The sequence below is a fragment of the Notamacropus eugenii genome, chromosome 5 (assembly GCF_028372415.1).
Source record: "Notamacropus eugenii isolate mMacEug1 chromosome 5, mMacEug1.pri_v2, whole genome shotgun sequence".
Taxonomy (NCBI): domain Eukaryota; kingdom Metazoa; phylum Chordata; class Mammalia; order Diprotodontia; family Macropodidae; genus Notamacropus; species Notamacropus eugenii.
In genome coordinates this window covers 149,203,029-149,220,023 of record NC_092876.1, presented here as the reverse complement: position 1 = coordinate 149,220,023, position 16,995 = coordinate 149,203,029, and the positions used below count along the sequence as shown (strand labels likewise).

Here is a 16,995-nt window from a genome sequence, read left to right as displayed (position 1 = left end):
TCATTCTAGCACCAAATCTCTTTGGTTTTCAGGACACTGCAGATAAGAAGCCAAAGGCAAGAGACCAGTCTTTAGCCTAAATCATATTACATAAGGGTGTGTGATGTACAGTATAGAGAAGAGAAACTAAGAGCACACAATGAATTCTGGGCTTACTTATCAAGCATTTGGATATAAAGATTAGAAAAGAATAGGAAGAATGACATTCTTGAGAAACTTGGTACAGGGATAAGAGCAGAGAGAATAGATCAGGCCTTTTTTTCCTCCTTACCATTACAAGGCCAGAAATCTTTTCAATGATGTAACAAGGACTCCAAGGATAAGTAGACATGAATGGGCTGAGATCTACATCTTTACAGGAAATACCCCATTGACAAGATCACAGATCCATTGGCCTGTTGGAGCAAAGACCCCATTAAGCCCTAAGACTTTCTTGGGCTACCTTTCAGTGAGTCAGTAATTGCACAGGTTCCAATGATAATTATATAAAGGAACAGAAATTAGCGTATGGTAACCAAGAACTATGTCCTTTCTTAGGATAGAGTCAAGGTCACCTTAGTCTACTGCCACTGACTATCTGCTTTGGTTTTTCTTTTCTTGCTGGTTCTCTATAAAAACAAAATCAACTAAGTTTTGTCTTTACTTCATCTCTTTTATTTCCAGCATATTCCTATGACCTTTTTTCCCTTAAGCAATGCCTGAAGGAAAAAAAGGGAAAATTTATACAGAAGATAGAAAATACCATTGAGTGTGCTAAGAACCACATTTCAGTATGTCCTGTGAGGGTTTGTGTATATATATATATATATACATATACACACATATACACACACGCACATGGATTGCACATAGGTACTGACTAGATGGTTGTTCTTAAGTAGTTTGCAAGTAAAATAAAAGTTGAAACATGAGTATTAAAATATACCTTTGTTAAAAAACCATTTGTTCTTTCTGGTAATACTTTCTTTTATTCCAGTATCCAAAATACAAAACTTAGTATTATTATTATCCACCCAAAAGAGAAGACTCTTGCTTTACAAGTTTGTGGTTGGAGTTTTGAATATTCATAAGGCTTCAGGCCTACTCAAGGTGATGACACTAGTTTTGAATAGGCCCTTTGGATGTGTGGATCTGCTTGCAGAGGCACGTATCTGACTGGGAAATGCAGATAATCCCTGGAGAACTCATAAATACATGAGTACTAGCTTGGAAAACTAGAAATGTCAGTTTCTCCCAATCCAGCTCAGTATCCCTAGTCCAGCCATAAGTTATACAATATGAGAGTTGAATGGCCCCTGAGAGATCATCTAGTCCAACCCCCTCTTCTAACAGAGGAGAAAGCTGAGGTCCAGAGTGGTGAATGTGTAATTCAGTTCAGCACTTTCCGATCTGTTCTTATTTTCCCAAGAGAGCTGAGAGAAGAAAAGAAGGGGGAAAAAAGAAATGATTATGTTCCTTTTACCTCCTCCAATCCCCTAGTTCTATGGAGATATTTTGTGAAAGATTATCAAGGAGAAAGAGAAAGGATAAGTAAGAAGTATGAAGAGGAATTCATCAATTTCTCTACTTGTAAGAGTTTCTAAAAGACAGGAGGATTTAAAAGAAGGAGAAAGGAAAAATCAATAAGATGCCATTACTTAGATATGCTCTCAAAGGCTAATTGCCTAATTTGTTATTTCCTCTATATGTAAAAAATATATATATTTAAGCTTGCTTCAATAAGAATAACTAAATTAATAATCCTATGATGTAGTCATGTAAAAACATATACTATGCCACCACCCAAGAACTTGTCAATGGAGTATTTAATATAATTCAGAAACGTTTGTTGCCATATGGCTATTTTTATGAGTACTGTAAGGAAATCTAGAGTCAGTCTTGATGGATAAAGTTCCCATGGCTAACTAACCATAAAATGCCTCTTTTTGTTTTCTACCAGGGCTTCATTACTTTAACTGGGGAAACCACATAAATAAACCTGTAAGTTTAAAGGAAATTAAGAATCCATAGATATGTTTTGAATCAATAACTGTCAGATTTTTATCATTATGTGAATCAAAGCTCTAATCATTCAAAAAATGAAACAAGTTTATTTTAGTTAACATTCTATCATATATTATAACTTTGTGATGGCATGTTAAAATGAGAATGAAAATAGTCATTTCAAACCTTCAAATTAAAAAGAAAACTTTTAAAATACCATATTTATTAATAAAAAGTTATTGAATGGTTAAACAAAACTGTATCTATTTTCAGAGACTACTATAAGGGAGACCCTGTGATAGGTTCTATGGAGGATACAAATATGAATGAAACAGCCCCTATGCTTAAGAATTTTCCATCTAATAAAATCAACAATTAAGGAATAACTGATAAATTCTCTGTGGTAAATGTCCAAACCAATCACAAAACCTGGATTTGAATTCTCAGTCTACCTGAGTGGACTCAATTGTGCCTCAGTTTCCTAACCTGTAAGATGAGTTTGACTAGATGATCTCTAAACTATAATCTGCCTAGTGAAGCATGATGAATCTCTCCTTATAACTACTGCCCAGAAGACAACCGCTGGAATAAATGTAACTTATCTCATGGAATATTAGTCAGAAAGATAATTTGGATGGCCTAGCCTATCCTATCCAGTCATTCAATGGAAAATGAGACTGATGGTCAGAGTAACAACCTAAAGAGCCCATGTCTTTTGAGTCCCAAGCCAGCATTCTTTCTATGACAATATATTAACCTTATGCCTACACAGACTGAATTAAATGAACAGATAGCAACTAGAGAAAATAATTATATTTCTCTATAAAACAGATATGCAGACACAAGTACATTCTTTAAGATAATAAATCCCCAGTACTAATGAATAGCTTCCCTTCTTTGCCCCCTCCAACAATATTTGATGTTAATGAAATCAAAGAAAGTGGCTAAAGAGATCAAACTTTCTAATGAAGGGTAGTTTCTTAAAGAAGTCAAATATTATGGCTACCCTTTATATATAATCTAGGGGTCTAGTACACTGAAGCATTTTTAATTATATCACAAGAATTTCCTATATAGTTATAGTAACTTGATTATATGAATATGTTGGAATTAAATTGTTTAGATTTATGTTAAGGAAATTATCTCTGTTAAATATTGCCATGAGAATGAAAGATTATATAGATGTGTTATTACAGCAGAACTCAATGGTTTCTACTTTAAAATAATATTGGTTAATGATCTCCTTTTGTATTTTAGGCATGATTGATCTTTTTTCTACAAAGCCCAAGTCATGTTTCTCTTGGCAAGGCGTTATATAAATAGTAGTGATATGAATACAATAGCAGATATTAGGGACATGCTTCTTGGCATAAAGTAAAATCCTATCATCATCATAACTGAAGGCAAGAAATGAAATAGGCTATAGCCAGCTTCTACAAAATCAGGTTGTTGACTTATACACTTTTATAAATTCTGAAAAGAAAGAAAATAAATGAGTTTATGGAGTAAGCCAGTTAAGTTTTGCATTGAAACAGGATTCTGAATATTAGAAAAACTGTCCAAAGCCAATAGTTTTGGGTTCACAGTAATTGCATACCTTTTATTTACCAATCTTCCCTAGCAGTATGTGCCTGTTACCTAAAGCGATGGAGCAGGCCCCAGTCATATGTCTGTTTCTAAACCTGGGCCTATAGTACAAGACATAGCACCCACTGTGGCCTCTGCTCTGTCACTTTACCATGCGATTCTAATGTAGTTTTACTTGAATAACATAAAATAACATATATAATGTTATTTATGTTATTTTCCACGTGAAGAACTCCTGTAAACCTTGCCGTTTTGAAACTCAGTGAGGCAGGCGTCTTAGACAAGCTGAAAAACAAATGGTGGTACGATAAAGGTGAATGTGGACCCAAGGACTCTGGAAGCAAGGTTAGTCACTGCAGTTCGGGACCTCCTCTTGTGTTTACCCAGCACTAAAGGGAGCCATGGTCAAACCTGGATGGAAACTAAGCAATGAGCATTCCTTTTCCTAGCATAACCCCACCCATTGAAATTAATTGCATTAGCTTTTAAAAATGGGGTCTGGCTTAAAAAAAAAATGCAACCCACTTACTGTCCCAATATTAAGGCTTTAAAAAAATTCATTAAATGCAGAAAAGCTCCATTGGTATTTCATTTAATGTTAGTAATCTCCAGCTTAAAATACTACTGGTAAAAAGTACAATGGATTTTATTCTATTTTATTTTGTTCCATTTGCTTTGGGGTTCAAGAGCCCAAGAGTTCATCAGTTCAGGGACTCTTACTGAATTTACAAAACAGGAAAGGGGATGGTTACCTTTAGCTAGTGGGAATAAAGAAAATTTTACTTTAAAATATTCAACCAGAAGGGTTCAATAATGCTGATTCCACAAATTGGCAAAGGTTCCACTTTAATTTAAGGAGGCACTATTACATTTATGTCCTATCAAATGAAAGTATGGAAGTTCCAAGACTCTAAATTCTCCCTTTAAATTATTCAGTATTTAATAGTAGCATTTCCAAGTCATGAATTCTCTGATTAATGAAATCTAGTTTTGGAAAATGGCAAAACCTGTGGTTCTGATTCTGTTGAATACAGATGAAATTAATCTTTACAAAAAAAACAACAAAAGCATTACAAGGTTAACAGGAAATATACACATAAATTATAGATATAGGTATTTTTTTTATCAAGCCATCTGATTTCCTGGGTATGGAAAACTCATTCTTTTCCCACTTTGATGCAGATGGCAACTCCCATGTAACTCATAGTCTTTATTAAAGAGTTGCATATGGCATGTGATAGGTTAAATGAACGGTCCATAGTCACACCAATGGTATTTGTCAGTGGCAGGATTTCACTCTGCCATGTTACTTTATATATAGATAAAACATACACACATATATGTCTGGTTCCTGTGTATTTGAACATATGTGTTTATTGGCAATTATCCATTCTTCTGGAAAGGAAGAAAAAGAGCTTTTAATGTTTAGTATGATGCACGTAGCCTTAGGGCAATTATTATGAATGGAACTTCACAAATTTGAAGTAGGAATCAGGCAAAGTTCTGAAGTAATCATTTCTTATTAGACCATCAGATTCTTCAAAGAGTTTTCCCCACCTCTTGGCCATAATACCATTGGTCTTTCAACCGAAATGGAATAAGAGCCTTCTTTGAGATAGAAAAGTTTCTTTAACCTCTCTAGCCTAGACAATTGATGTCCATGCTATGATGTGTCCTAGCAGAGATAAAATCCACAACAGAATCCTTGTAAACTCATACTAGGTTACCAGGGCTTCTCTAGTAATGCAGAACAAATAGTGCATCTTTAAATTAAAACACCAATAGTGCTTGCTATTCATGTTTTCCTTTATCTTAATTCTGAGAAAATGATAATAAGAGGCCATTGCTTAGGCCACTAACTCCCTTCAACTGTTTCATAAAAGTGTGGGGTTATATAGTGTCATGCATATTACCTCGTAAATATATTTCCAATTGTAGAAAAAGTTTTTATGATGAGAACATGCAGAGGTTAAGTTGTGTGAACATTTTTAATGTCCCCAATAAATAAAAATCATGTGCTTGGCTATTTCAGAATATTTTGCAATGAGATACATGCCCTAAAATAGCATATAATTAAAAATATCCCAGTAAAAATGGAAATAAAATCATTTTAAAATATTCATAGCTGTGCTAATAATTTCATTGTTGAAATACTTTTGTAGAATAAATCTACCTGTCCATGGCCAATATAGCATGCATCTGTCACATCAGTGTAATATATATACATATGAAGAAATGTGTCATTTTTAGTGCTTTCCTTACTAGTTAAAGGGATTTCCCTATATAGAATGACCTTAAAATGATTAAATAGACTGTCACTGTGTATGCACATGATCATTCAAACAATAACCATGAGAAATTCAAATGACTGGTGTTAATAACCTTAGTTACTTAATGGTAACTGGGATGGGAGGGGGAGGAGCACAATCATTCCCCCAGTAAAATGGAAGATGTTAAAATGTGCTTGTGATGTTTACACAGTCAAACCAACCCACCATCCATGTAACAAACTTTTAAATAAATCATTTTCATACTTGTTGCCTACCTCTGATATTCTGAGTTTTTCCTATCTGTTGATATGGGACAGTGAAGTGGTTTTAATTGCTTATTTCAAAATGTTAATATCTCATAGTTCTCATTGAATCCAATTACATCCCAAATATGGAGGCAATCAAAGTAGTCTTGATTGGGATGAACTCTCCATAACTGGCTTTATTTTAAAATCCATCAGCCCAAAAATCCATATTAAAATCCTTCTGACCTAAAGGTTGTGCATATTTATACTTGCTGCCTGAATGCCTCATTGTTCTTTTTGCTTTGGGAAGGCCACATTTCCATCACTAACTGAAGTGATTCTCTCTCCCCAGGACAAGACGAGTGCCTTGAGCCTGAGCAACGTAGCTGGAGTCTTCTACATTCTGGTTGGCGGCTTGGGCTTGGCCATGCTGGTGGCTTTGATAGAGTTCTGTTACAAGTCCAGGGCAGAGGCAAAGCGAATGAAGGTGGCAAAGAGTGCACAGACTTTTAACCCAACTTCCTCGCAGAATACCCAGAATTTAGCCACTTATAGAGAAGGTTACAACGTATATGGAACCGAAAGTGTTAAAATTTAGGGGTAGGAATTAGGGCCAACTACAGTGAGTGGGTGATGCATCTTGTAAATGCAGTGTTGTGACCTGTCTGTCCAGTGGTGGTAATGCTTGCTTCTAATTAGAGCTTTCTATTTTTTGGAAACCAGTGCAAAGTGGTTCAGTTCTTTGGCTGCAGATGTACGGTACACTCTTCTGTGTTGTTCATAGACATCTGCATTGCAAGGGTCAAACAAACAAACTAAAATAATTTTGCTATTGTGAATCAATCCAAAGAGTCCTGCTATATGAAATTCAAGTTAAAGCAAAAAGGAGACCTTTAGTTTAAAGGTCTAGCACATAGGCAGTTATTTTCTTATTTCTGGCTAAGGTCATTTTTGTTTCAAAGAGTTCCTTTTCTGTTTTGCATAATTGTTAAGTTGCCAGTCAGTGTGTTAGTCCATAGAGCTGGAATGTACCTTAGAGGACATCCAGTCGAACCCTTTCATTTTACAGAATAGAAAACAGAGGGTTAGGGATATTAAATAATTTGCTCAACATCACATAGGTAATATGTATCAGAAATGGGATCCAGAGTAAGAACTTCAGCAATTGTAGGTGAATCCTAGTGATGACTGACATTTTTTTAGGTTCAATTCTGCTTTCTGGTTTAAACTCTTATTGAAGTAAGTGATAATCTTAGACTTATACCAGCAATAGAACTGAAGTTACATTTGAGATTTTAGCTCTGTAAGAGGGATCCAACAAAAGTTAGATGTTCTTAGGAAAGGAGGCAAATCAAATTTATTTTTTAAAAGGTACCTTGCAAGTCCAATTATAGAGGGTGCAGCCTATCTACAATAAATAGCGGTAAGCAATTTGTAAGGCCTAGCTACAGTCCTATAAAGCAGTTGGAATTTTCCTCATTCATGACTCTGGAGGAAACAGGACCAGATGAATGATTTATCCAAGGAGGTAGCAATTACTTTCAGAAGTCTAAAATCCATTCCTTTTTTTCTATTAATAGATTGAGTGATTTTAGATTAAGCTTTGAGGAAATTTGCCTTAAATTCATATCCAAATCCCATTTTTAAAAATAGCATGTTAAATGATTAATTAGGAGTGTTTGTTCTAACATTGCATTGAGAAAGACCCTGATATTGGGAAAGACTGAAAGGAGCAGATGGGATGGATAGATAGTGTCATGGAAACACTGAACATAACTTGAACAGATTTTGAAAGATGATGGAGGATAGAAGGGCCTGGCATGCTATGGTCCATGAGATGATGAAGACTCGGACATGACTGAACAACTCAACAACGACAAATCAAAGACTCATACAATTTTCAAAGGAATGGTAAATAGCTCCAAAGTTACAGAAGAAAATTTTACCCTGAAGTTACATATTGACTCCTAGAAGATTGAAATGAAAGAAAAAGTAACTTGAAACTCTTCTAAATGGTGCTGGTTTCTTTCTTTTAAAAAATCATCTTTTTTGCTGCTATCCTATTGATTTTTTATATAGAATTCAGAAAGGCAATAGCCGAGTTCTTCAGTGTAGTTTATCATAAAGGAGGTCATTCTCCCAATTTTGTAAAAAAGAATTATACCAGGAAGAGTAGACTGCCACATTCCACATAGACTGCTAAAATTGCTCAAATAGCTTTGGGTGATTCATCCACCTGCTGGACTCCAAACCAAAGAGATGACAAGTTGGTGGGCATTCACTCATCATATTGTTTCCAGAGACATCCAACATTTCCACAGGCTAGAAAGCAACCTGTCATCTGTTTCCAGAGATGAATGTTCAGAAAACATTATGGGTGGAATTTTATCATTTATTTTGTAAAAGCTCTTTTGCCACTGCATCAGAAAATATGGCTTTCTTGGTATGGAAAAAGCATTCTAATCATCTGCAGATGAAAAATAGATATGAAAATAGATGAAATAGATAAACAAGATACTAGAAGAATTTCATCTGTGAACCTACCCCCAAATAAATGAATAAAAGAACAACTTGCAAATTTCAGTTCATTAAAAAATCTTATTAAGATGTTTAAAATAGACATGGCATCAATGCTTCCTTTTACAACATTAATATGAAAAGAATCTTTTAAGTTCACTATGTGACATTATAGTATGCATCCTCTATAAATCCTCTTGTCTCTAAGGTTTATACATTTAAGATAACAAATTTCAGAGGAAAATGTAGCATTGTTGTTCTTGTATTTTTTTAAGTCTTAAAACTTTTCAGGATACAAACTAAATAACAGAAACCTTCATAAGAAGTAGTTCTTTATTGCAGTCATGCACCAAATTGTATATTTTTTTCTAACTCTTAATTAGCCTTAAAGCTCCTCAATTCTCTTGAAGTTTTCAAAATTATGCAAAAGATCAGGAGTTTCAAGACTATTATCACTACATTAATAAGACTTTTGAAGACTGAATATTACAAAGCAAGAAAGAATGGCTACATTCAACTGACCATCTTATAAAAGCTCAAAACCAAAAATAATCAGAGAAATCTAGCCCAACTCAGAGCTCATAGTGACAAGATGAAATATTTCCCTTTGATCAGCTCCAAATAAGCACAAAATAAAATGGAAAATTAGATTATTGATGCTGGAAGATGAAGGAATTTTGAAGTATTAGAAATGAATAATAATTAGGAAGAGACACCAGAAGTTACTAAAAGTATATCCAAAACAAGAGTAGGTATTTTGAGTCACTTGAGCTTTTCCCTTGGTTAACAATGTATTTGCATCTGACAATACTCCTTCTATCTGTCAACGCAGTAATTCAATGGTAAAGTATTTTTGTGACTGTGGAACTGCATCTGTACTGCATTTTCTTCACAAAGGATTACAAGGAAAGATAACAACCTCAAAGATACTACATTATATCAGTACCTATAGTGAAGCCCTAAGGAAGCAGGCTGTTGATAATAACACAAAAATTTACTTCACCGAAAATCTTCATAACATTATTTGATAGGATTTCTGCCCAACAAACACCTGGACTGCAAGTTTTTTTTTTCTCTTAATGTTAAGTTAAAGAAATAAATCTATTCTTCAAATGTTGAAAGTAGTGACAGAATTTAGTTGGTCATGTAATTCAACAAAGAGCATCCAGTTTATCCTATATATAAATACTAGCACAATGCTTTCAATTATCTTATGTTATTCCTTGCCACAAATGCCCATATTTTTAATACTAGTACTCTCCTTAGTGATGCTAGATGGTTACAAATCATAAAATATCCTGATCTCATAAGAATAGAAATTTAGGGTGACTAAGAGGGCAATGGAGCACTATATGGCATGTGTATATAAAGGCTACTTCATATTGCCAATGGAGAATTGACATGTCATTGAAGTGGTATAGAAAATGTCATCCAGAATATGTATATCTTGAAAAAGAGATGAGCCTGACATGTAGAGAGAATGACAGAACACAGATGCATTGCCCAAGGACTTCGATGGTACGTGGTAACATGTTGAAAGGAATCAAAGACAGGACTCCAATATAATGGATGAATCAAGAGCAAAAACATGGGCAAGAATCACACAGGAGGAGAAAGTCTGGAAGCCCCTATAAAGGAGGTTACACACTTCTGAAATTATGGGTCCACCAAAGAAGCACATATGCCAAGCAGCATCCAAAACAATCTCTTTTGTTGAACAAAATTTAATGAACAGTCAAATATTCTGACCATTTCCATCCAGCAATATTGCATGCCTCCAGGTAGAGAAACCATAAGTTGGATGAATATCTAGGAACCTTCTCCAGGCCTGTGGGTAGTCACAATCTGACTCCTGTACTTAGGCAGGTTCAGAAATCCCAGGATTCTTCAGGAAGCTACATTAGAACAAAAGGAGACAGAAAAAAATAAGCTGAGGGAATTCAGAGTTGTCCCAAAGTGTGTTCTCTGGGGAATCAATGACAATAGCTAATACCTAAATATATCCCTGTGACTTAATTATAATTTTCCTCTTTCATGATTGCTGAGGAAACTAAGAATCAAAGAAATGATTTGTCCAAGATCATACAAAAAGAAAAAGCTGGTGCTTAGAAAATGTGTCAGTGAATATAGCCATGGAATGATGAATATATAGAATATTTGAAATGGAGAAACAGTGATCAGAAAAAAATAAAGATCAGAGGAATAAATAAAAGTAATTGCTGAAATTTTACATAATGCTTCAAGATTTAGGAAGTATTTGACATGTATAATTTCCTTTGATCCTCACAACTCTTTGAAGTAGGTACTCTAATTCCTATTTTAAAAAGGAAGAATATGAGACATAGAGAAGTGGAATGACTTGCCCATGTTCATACAACTTGTAAGTATTAAAGGCAGGATTCAGACCTAGTTGTTTCCTAACTCCAAGTCCAACTCACTTTCCTTAAAATCAAGGTTCTTGAAGGAGCATTACAAATCATAATGTCCAAGTCCTTCATTCTAGAGATGGGAATTGAGACCCAGAAGGGTTAAGAGACTTGTCCAAGGTCACACAGGTGATAAGATTGACATGTGACCTAGGTCATCTGATTCCCAAATCACTGATGTTTCTACTAATGCATATGCTCACTCCCAAACCCTATCATTTTACAAATGAGAAGACCTAGGAATAGAAAGAGAAACTGAGTTTGCCAAAGTCATATAACAGGCAGATCCAGGGTGCATTGACCTCTCATATCACATAGGTACCCCTTAAAGAATTATGCCCCTTCAAAAAATATTGTATCAATAGTATCTGAATGATGAAAGAGAACTCGGAGGTCATCTAACATAGATATAATAGATGATAGATAGATAGATAGATAGATAGATAGATAGATAGATAGATAGATAGATAGATAGATAGACAGACAGATAGATAATAGATAACCAAAGTATCAATCCTGTTTACAAGATGTCTAATGACAGGGAAGCCACTGTCTATTAAAGTAAGTCTCCCATTTTTTGTACTACGTCATTCTTAGGAAGTGTTCCCATTTTATTGAATCCAAAGCTCTCTCCCTAAAACTTCTAATCACTCATCATAGCCCTGCCTTTTATTTTATTTTTTTACAATTTTTTAACATTTATATTGAAACTATTGAATTCCAAATTCTATCCCTCCTTCCCTCCATTCTCCCTTCCCTGAGACAGTAAGCAATCAGATCTAGGTTATACATGTGTAATTACGTAAAATATTTCCATATTACTCATTTTGTATAAGAAGACTTGAATAGAAGAAAGAAATGAAAGAAAGAAAGAAAAAAGTGAACATAGCATGCTTCAGTCTATATTCAATCAATAACAGTTCTTTCTCTGAAGGTGGATAATATGCTTCAGCATTAGTTCTTTGGAATTGTCTTGGATCATTGTATTGCTGAGAATAGCTAAGTCATTCACAGGTCTTCATCAAACAATATTGTTATTACTGTGCACAACATTCTCCTGGTTCTGTTCACTTCACTATGCTAAATCAGTTCATGTAAGTCTTTCCAGGTTTTTCTAAAATAATTCTGCTTGTCATTTTTTATAGCATAATATTATTCTGTTATAATCATGCACCACAGTTTGTTTAGCCATTCCCCAATTGATGAGTCCTGCCTCTTATAACCAAATAAGACAGGTCTCTATGTAAGAGAAGATAGAAACCATGCCTCACTAAATCTCTTCTCTGGTCTAAAAATTTCCAGTTCCTTTAATGATAACTGTATGACACACTGCAAACCTATTACACTAGGACAGGAGTGGAAGTGGACAAATTAAGAGTTCATTTTTCAGTTCCTTTCTCCAGCCTTATCCACTGTTCTACTCCTCCTCCACGTGTGGAATCTCAGCTTTATTTTCATTTACATTGGGAGAGTAGTTCACCTAGGACAACATTAGCTACATGTTTATTGCACTCGTTTAGGGTGCAATTTATCAGTTTTATATGTGCTTTAAAAAAGTACATGCCTACTACATATTTTCCATCTATGACCATGGCATTTCCCTCCCCAAAGCCCTAATTCCATAGGGACTAGATGAAGATTTCCAAATAGAAGAGGAGTACTGATCTTTTTGTTACCCTTATTAGCTATAGCTACCAATTACAAAGCTGTTAGCCAGTCAGTCAGGGTCACTTTTCCATTTCTAACAGTACTGCTCAAAGCTGACTTTAAGTCATCTGGGGGCAAAAATGTATGAAATGGGCTAGATTTCTTACCTGGATTCTGCCACTAACTACCTATGGACAGGTCACTTCACTTTTCTGGGGCTCAGTATCATTATAAGTAAAATGATAAGCTGGAACAGGTGATCTCTAAGGTCTTATCTACTTATAAAAAGCTTATGATTTCAATACCTTCAGAATTCATGCAAAGTTAAGTAGAGGCTACAGGATTTCTTGAAGAAATTGGTAAACCCAGAAACAATAGAAAAATAAAGTTTCTCCTCTGAAATGAAATGAGTCAAATTATTGACTTTTTCTTCTCTCCCTGTTAACTTGCCTCTTTTAGAAATTAACATTCAAACTCAGGTCCTAGAAATGATAAAAAGATTTCAGTGAGAATAAAAGAATATATTTTCATAATAGCACTGCCTGCTTCTCCTATTATACTTTTTTCTCTCTGCTGCCAACTATAGCAAGAAATTTTGGGGCAAAGATACTAGAGAAAGAATTCAGAGGCCTGTCCCACAATAGTTATTAATCTGGGGAAGTGTCCCTACAGATGGTCTTCCATGCATATTAACATATCCTCTCTTGATATGTGTCCCTCTATAAAAATGCTCTTTAAAAATCTATACCTAAATGTCCATATAAGCATGTAGTCAGCTGTACGTCAATACTTGTGCTATTTGAGTCATGTCATTAAGTGGTGTGAATGAATGGAGATGTTTGTGGAGAGGTCTGTTTAGTTAAAAGAGGACATGGCATAAGTTGTAGGTATACATAGGCAATATAGACCAATATAGATCACATTTTTGAAAGAATAATTTTTTTATTTAAAAATTTAGATAGCTAAGAAAAGAAGATTTTATATACATATATATGTGTGTATAAATATACATATATATGATACTTAAAACTAAGTTCAACTTAATCTTAAGCATAGAATAGCTTAGGTTAAGGAATCTATGCTCACCGTTAAGTAAATTCTTGTTTTGCATTTGCCTTAAGCTTAATTTTTTTTCTAAAAATTCTATTATCACAATCTCTAAATTGACTTCTTCCCAATATAACTGTGTTTTTTTATGCAGTTCTTATAAAACCAAAAGCATATGAAAATGCAGATGTCTAAATATTAACATTTTGGTGTTTGTTGTATCACGTTCTGCCAATAGAATAGAAATATTGTAACACTTTTTTCCTTGTTTCCTTTCCATGTAACCTAGCTGACCTTTTCTGAAGCCATAAGAAACAAAGCCAGATTATCCATCACAGGGAGTGTCGGAGAAAATGGCCGAGTGTTGACTCCCGACTGCCCAAAAGCTGTACACTCTGGAACTGCTATTAGACAAAGTTCAGGATTGGCTGTGATTGCATCGGACCTACCATAAAAACCAAAAAAATAATTGAGTGCCTTAATTAAAACTGTGTTGGTGACTGATGGAAACACAGCACAGCCTGTCCCAACATGGGAGCGTCATTGATGAACTCCAAAATTTGGCTGAGAACGGGAAGTACGTCCAAATGCGCCAGACATCATCAGCAACAATGTGTGCATGAGCTCAGCTCGGAAACCCAAACTCAGATTTTATATCAGGAAAATTCATAATTTAGATTTTTGGGGGGTGGGAGGGGCGGGAGCTGGGACGGGTGTATTAACAGCAACAAATGTCACTGGAGTGGACTTAAACTAATAAGACTTGTCAATTAGCGCATAAAACTGTGAAGGACTTGCTCAGAAAGGACAACACTTTTACCTTGGACTTCACCAAGAGGGATTAAATAGCTATAGAAGTCAATGAACATGCTAACCTGTGTCTCCTGAACATCCATGTATTCAAGGAAGAATATCCAGCTGTGGCAATGAGTCACAAAACTGTGATGAGAAAATAATAAACAAACATGTAAATCCTGTGAAAAGTAAAAGAAATTATTTACATTTCCTTTGAGGAAAAAGAGGAATATTGAAACATGCTTGCTTTTTAACTGATGTAAATTCGGTAGAAGACAACACAATTCTTTTTTCTAACCATCTTAGGGAACAATTCATTGCAATAATTGATATAAATGGCATCACTGTAATAAAATTCAGAGACTTTTTTTTTATAAAAGTTGTTGACCATCTTCTTGTTTGCTGTTATCTTCATTCTGTTACATACCAGTGTCCCACAGATCACATCTGTCTAAGTAGGAGAAACAAAACAAAACAAAAAAAAAATGTTGACATTACATCATCAGTCTGCAGCATAGAATCAAAAGAGACTACGGGTCACTCATGCTACCAATATTATTTATAATCTTGTTCTGTGTACAAAATTGTGGTTTTTGTACCCAACAAAAAGAATAAAACAACGGTCATTCTTATAATATCTACAGAGCCTGGATTTGTTTTCCCAATGTTTTGAAAGCCATCTTGGAGGAAAAAAAATGCAAAAACAGCAACAACAAAAGAAAGGAGGAAGTGCTGAAAGGAGAATTTGTGGATAGAGTGGTGTCTGTGGTTAGCTAGTATCGATTAGTGAACAAGTTGTTCGAGGTGTAACCCTTGATAATGGATCTTTATGCCATGAGCATGCAAGCAAGGTTCACATATCTGTGGTTTAGCTCTATAATATCTCACTTGTGTTGGGCATTCACTGCCCATTTAATTCACTCAAAGTTAATAAGACAAATGTTGAGTCTACCACAAATATTCATGTGCCCAAATGCAAAAAATATATACACTTGTATTTGTGTAAAAGCTTGTTGTATTATATACTTTTTTTTCAAATTGCTTGAGTGTTTTTTTTCTTGAGGAAAAAACAAAAAATGCAGTAGGTTTTGTCAAGAAGTAAAGTAAGCAGATATCATAACAATGGCAGCCATGAGGTCACATGTAAATTCTCTATTGATCCCCTGTGAGGGTTAAAAGCTAGTTTGCTAGAAACTCACAGCAGCAGCTCTGCTTCTGTTTGTGTAGAAACTAGTCAAGGAGGAAGGTGACCCCATCCTTTTCCATCTTGAGTTTCTAATGAGAGAGAATAGGATATGGTGAGGATGTGGATAAAAGAGATCTTGCCCTTTCTTTTCCCCGTGACCAACAAGACTGCACACTAGAAACTTTTCCAAGTCTCCACTAAGTCACACAAAAATAATTATATTCCAGATATAGGTCATTTATATCTGAATCCAGAAAGCAAAAAACGAAGGATCTTACACAAGGTAAAACCCTTTGTAGTTAGTACCAGATAATGATAAACCTAAAACATCCACTTAGTACATTTCCTCAACTTCTCAGCCTTCATCACTCCTAGGAGAAACATACAAACTTGCAAAAAATGACCACGGGGATTGTGCTTATGGCTTACATTGGGATCCCCTCCTGATGCCAGCAGTTCACTGGTACACCTCAGCTACTATCCACCTATCTCCCTGTAACATAGCAGAAAATGAATCTGCCTAGGCAAGAGATGGTACTGCCTTCTTCCTGGGACTGCCCCCTAGGTAAGGAATACCCAAGGCCTTGAATATTCTATCCAGTACACATTGCCTGCTTTTCCTCAATCCTGAAAAGAAAAGACAAAAACCAACCAGCAGTGATTCAATCTAGACAGAAGAAGGAAAGGATTAGAGGCAAGAGAGGAACTAGGTCAAAGAAGTCTTTTGAATGGCTTTGCAGGACCTTAACAAAAGCGTGAAAAAAATGTACCTGGTACATCCTGTCCCCATAGAGGCTAAAAACTAAATTCTCCATCATAGGAAGAGGGAGAGGCAGATTTTCTGTTCTGTTTCTGACTGTGGGCTTGGGAGTGGGGGAGGGGGGGTGGATGCCTACAAGCAAAGGAGAATAAATCAAAAATGAATACTAGGAGAATATAAAGAAAAAATCCACATCACTAATGATTCTAAAAAGAATAGACTCAATAAAAACTAAAAGCACAAGCAGATAAATCAATAAAGTAGATCCTAAAAGTAGAAAGAAGGACAAGAGCTAAAGTCCCAAAGAGATTACAAAGTCCTCAACAAATGTTACAAGACAAGAAAATACAATCCAATGTCTAACAAAACACAAAACCCTATGAATTCTCAAGAGATCATGAAACAATAATAAGAAGTTGAGATGGTTTGAAAGGGGAATAATGTCTATAAAATAAAAAAAAAATAGCAGCCTAGAAAAAAGTGAAAAAGTTTAATATATTTGGAATAAAAATTATGTCAAGGAGGGAAAACT

At 35.1% G+C, this 16,995-nt stretch overlaps 1 protein-coding gene across 3 annotated transcripts in view; it reads left to right on the top strand.

The window, feature by feature from the left end:
- Positions 1-15,558, top strand: part of GRIA4 (glutamate ionotropic receptor AMPA type subunit 4) — a 456,325-nt gene extending 440,767 nt beyond the window's left edge. Inside the window, exons 15-17 of one of the 3 annotated variants that reach the window (XM_072611221.1) lie at positions 3,801-3,915; positions 6,438-6,572; positions 14,012-15,558. In XM_072611221.1, coding sequence (XP_072467322.1) covers positions 3,801-3,915; positions 6,438-6,572; positions 14,012-14,176 — 415 coding nt within the window. In that variant the 3' untranslated portion in view covers positions 14,177-15,558. Of the gene's footprint in view, positions 1-3,800; positions 3,916-6,437; positions 6,573-14,011 lie in introns of those variants that run through there. The other 2 variants (XR_011967457.1, XM_072611222.1) reach the window with 2 other exon arrangements.
- The last annotated feature ends 1,437 nt before the right edge of the window (positions 15,559-16,995 follow it).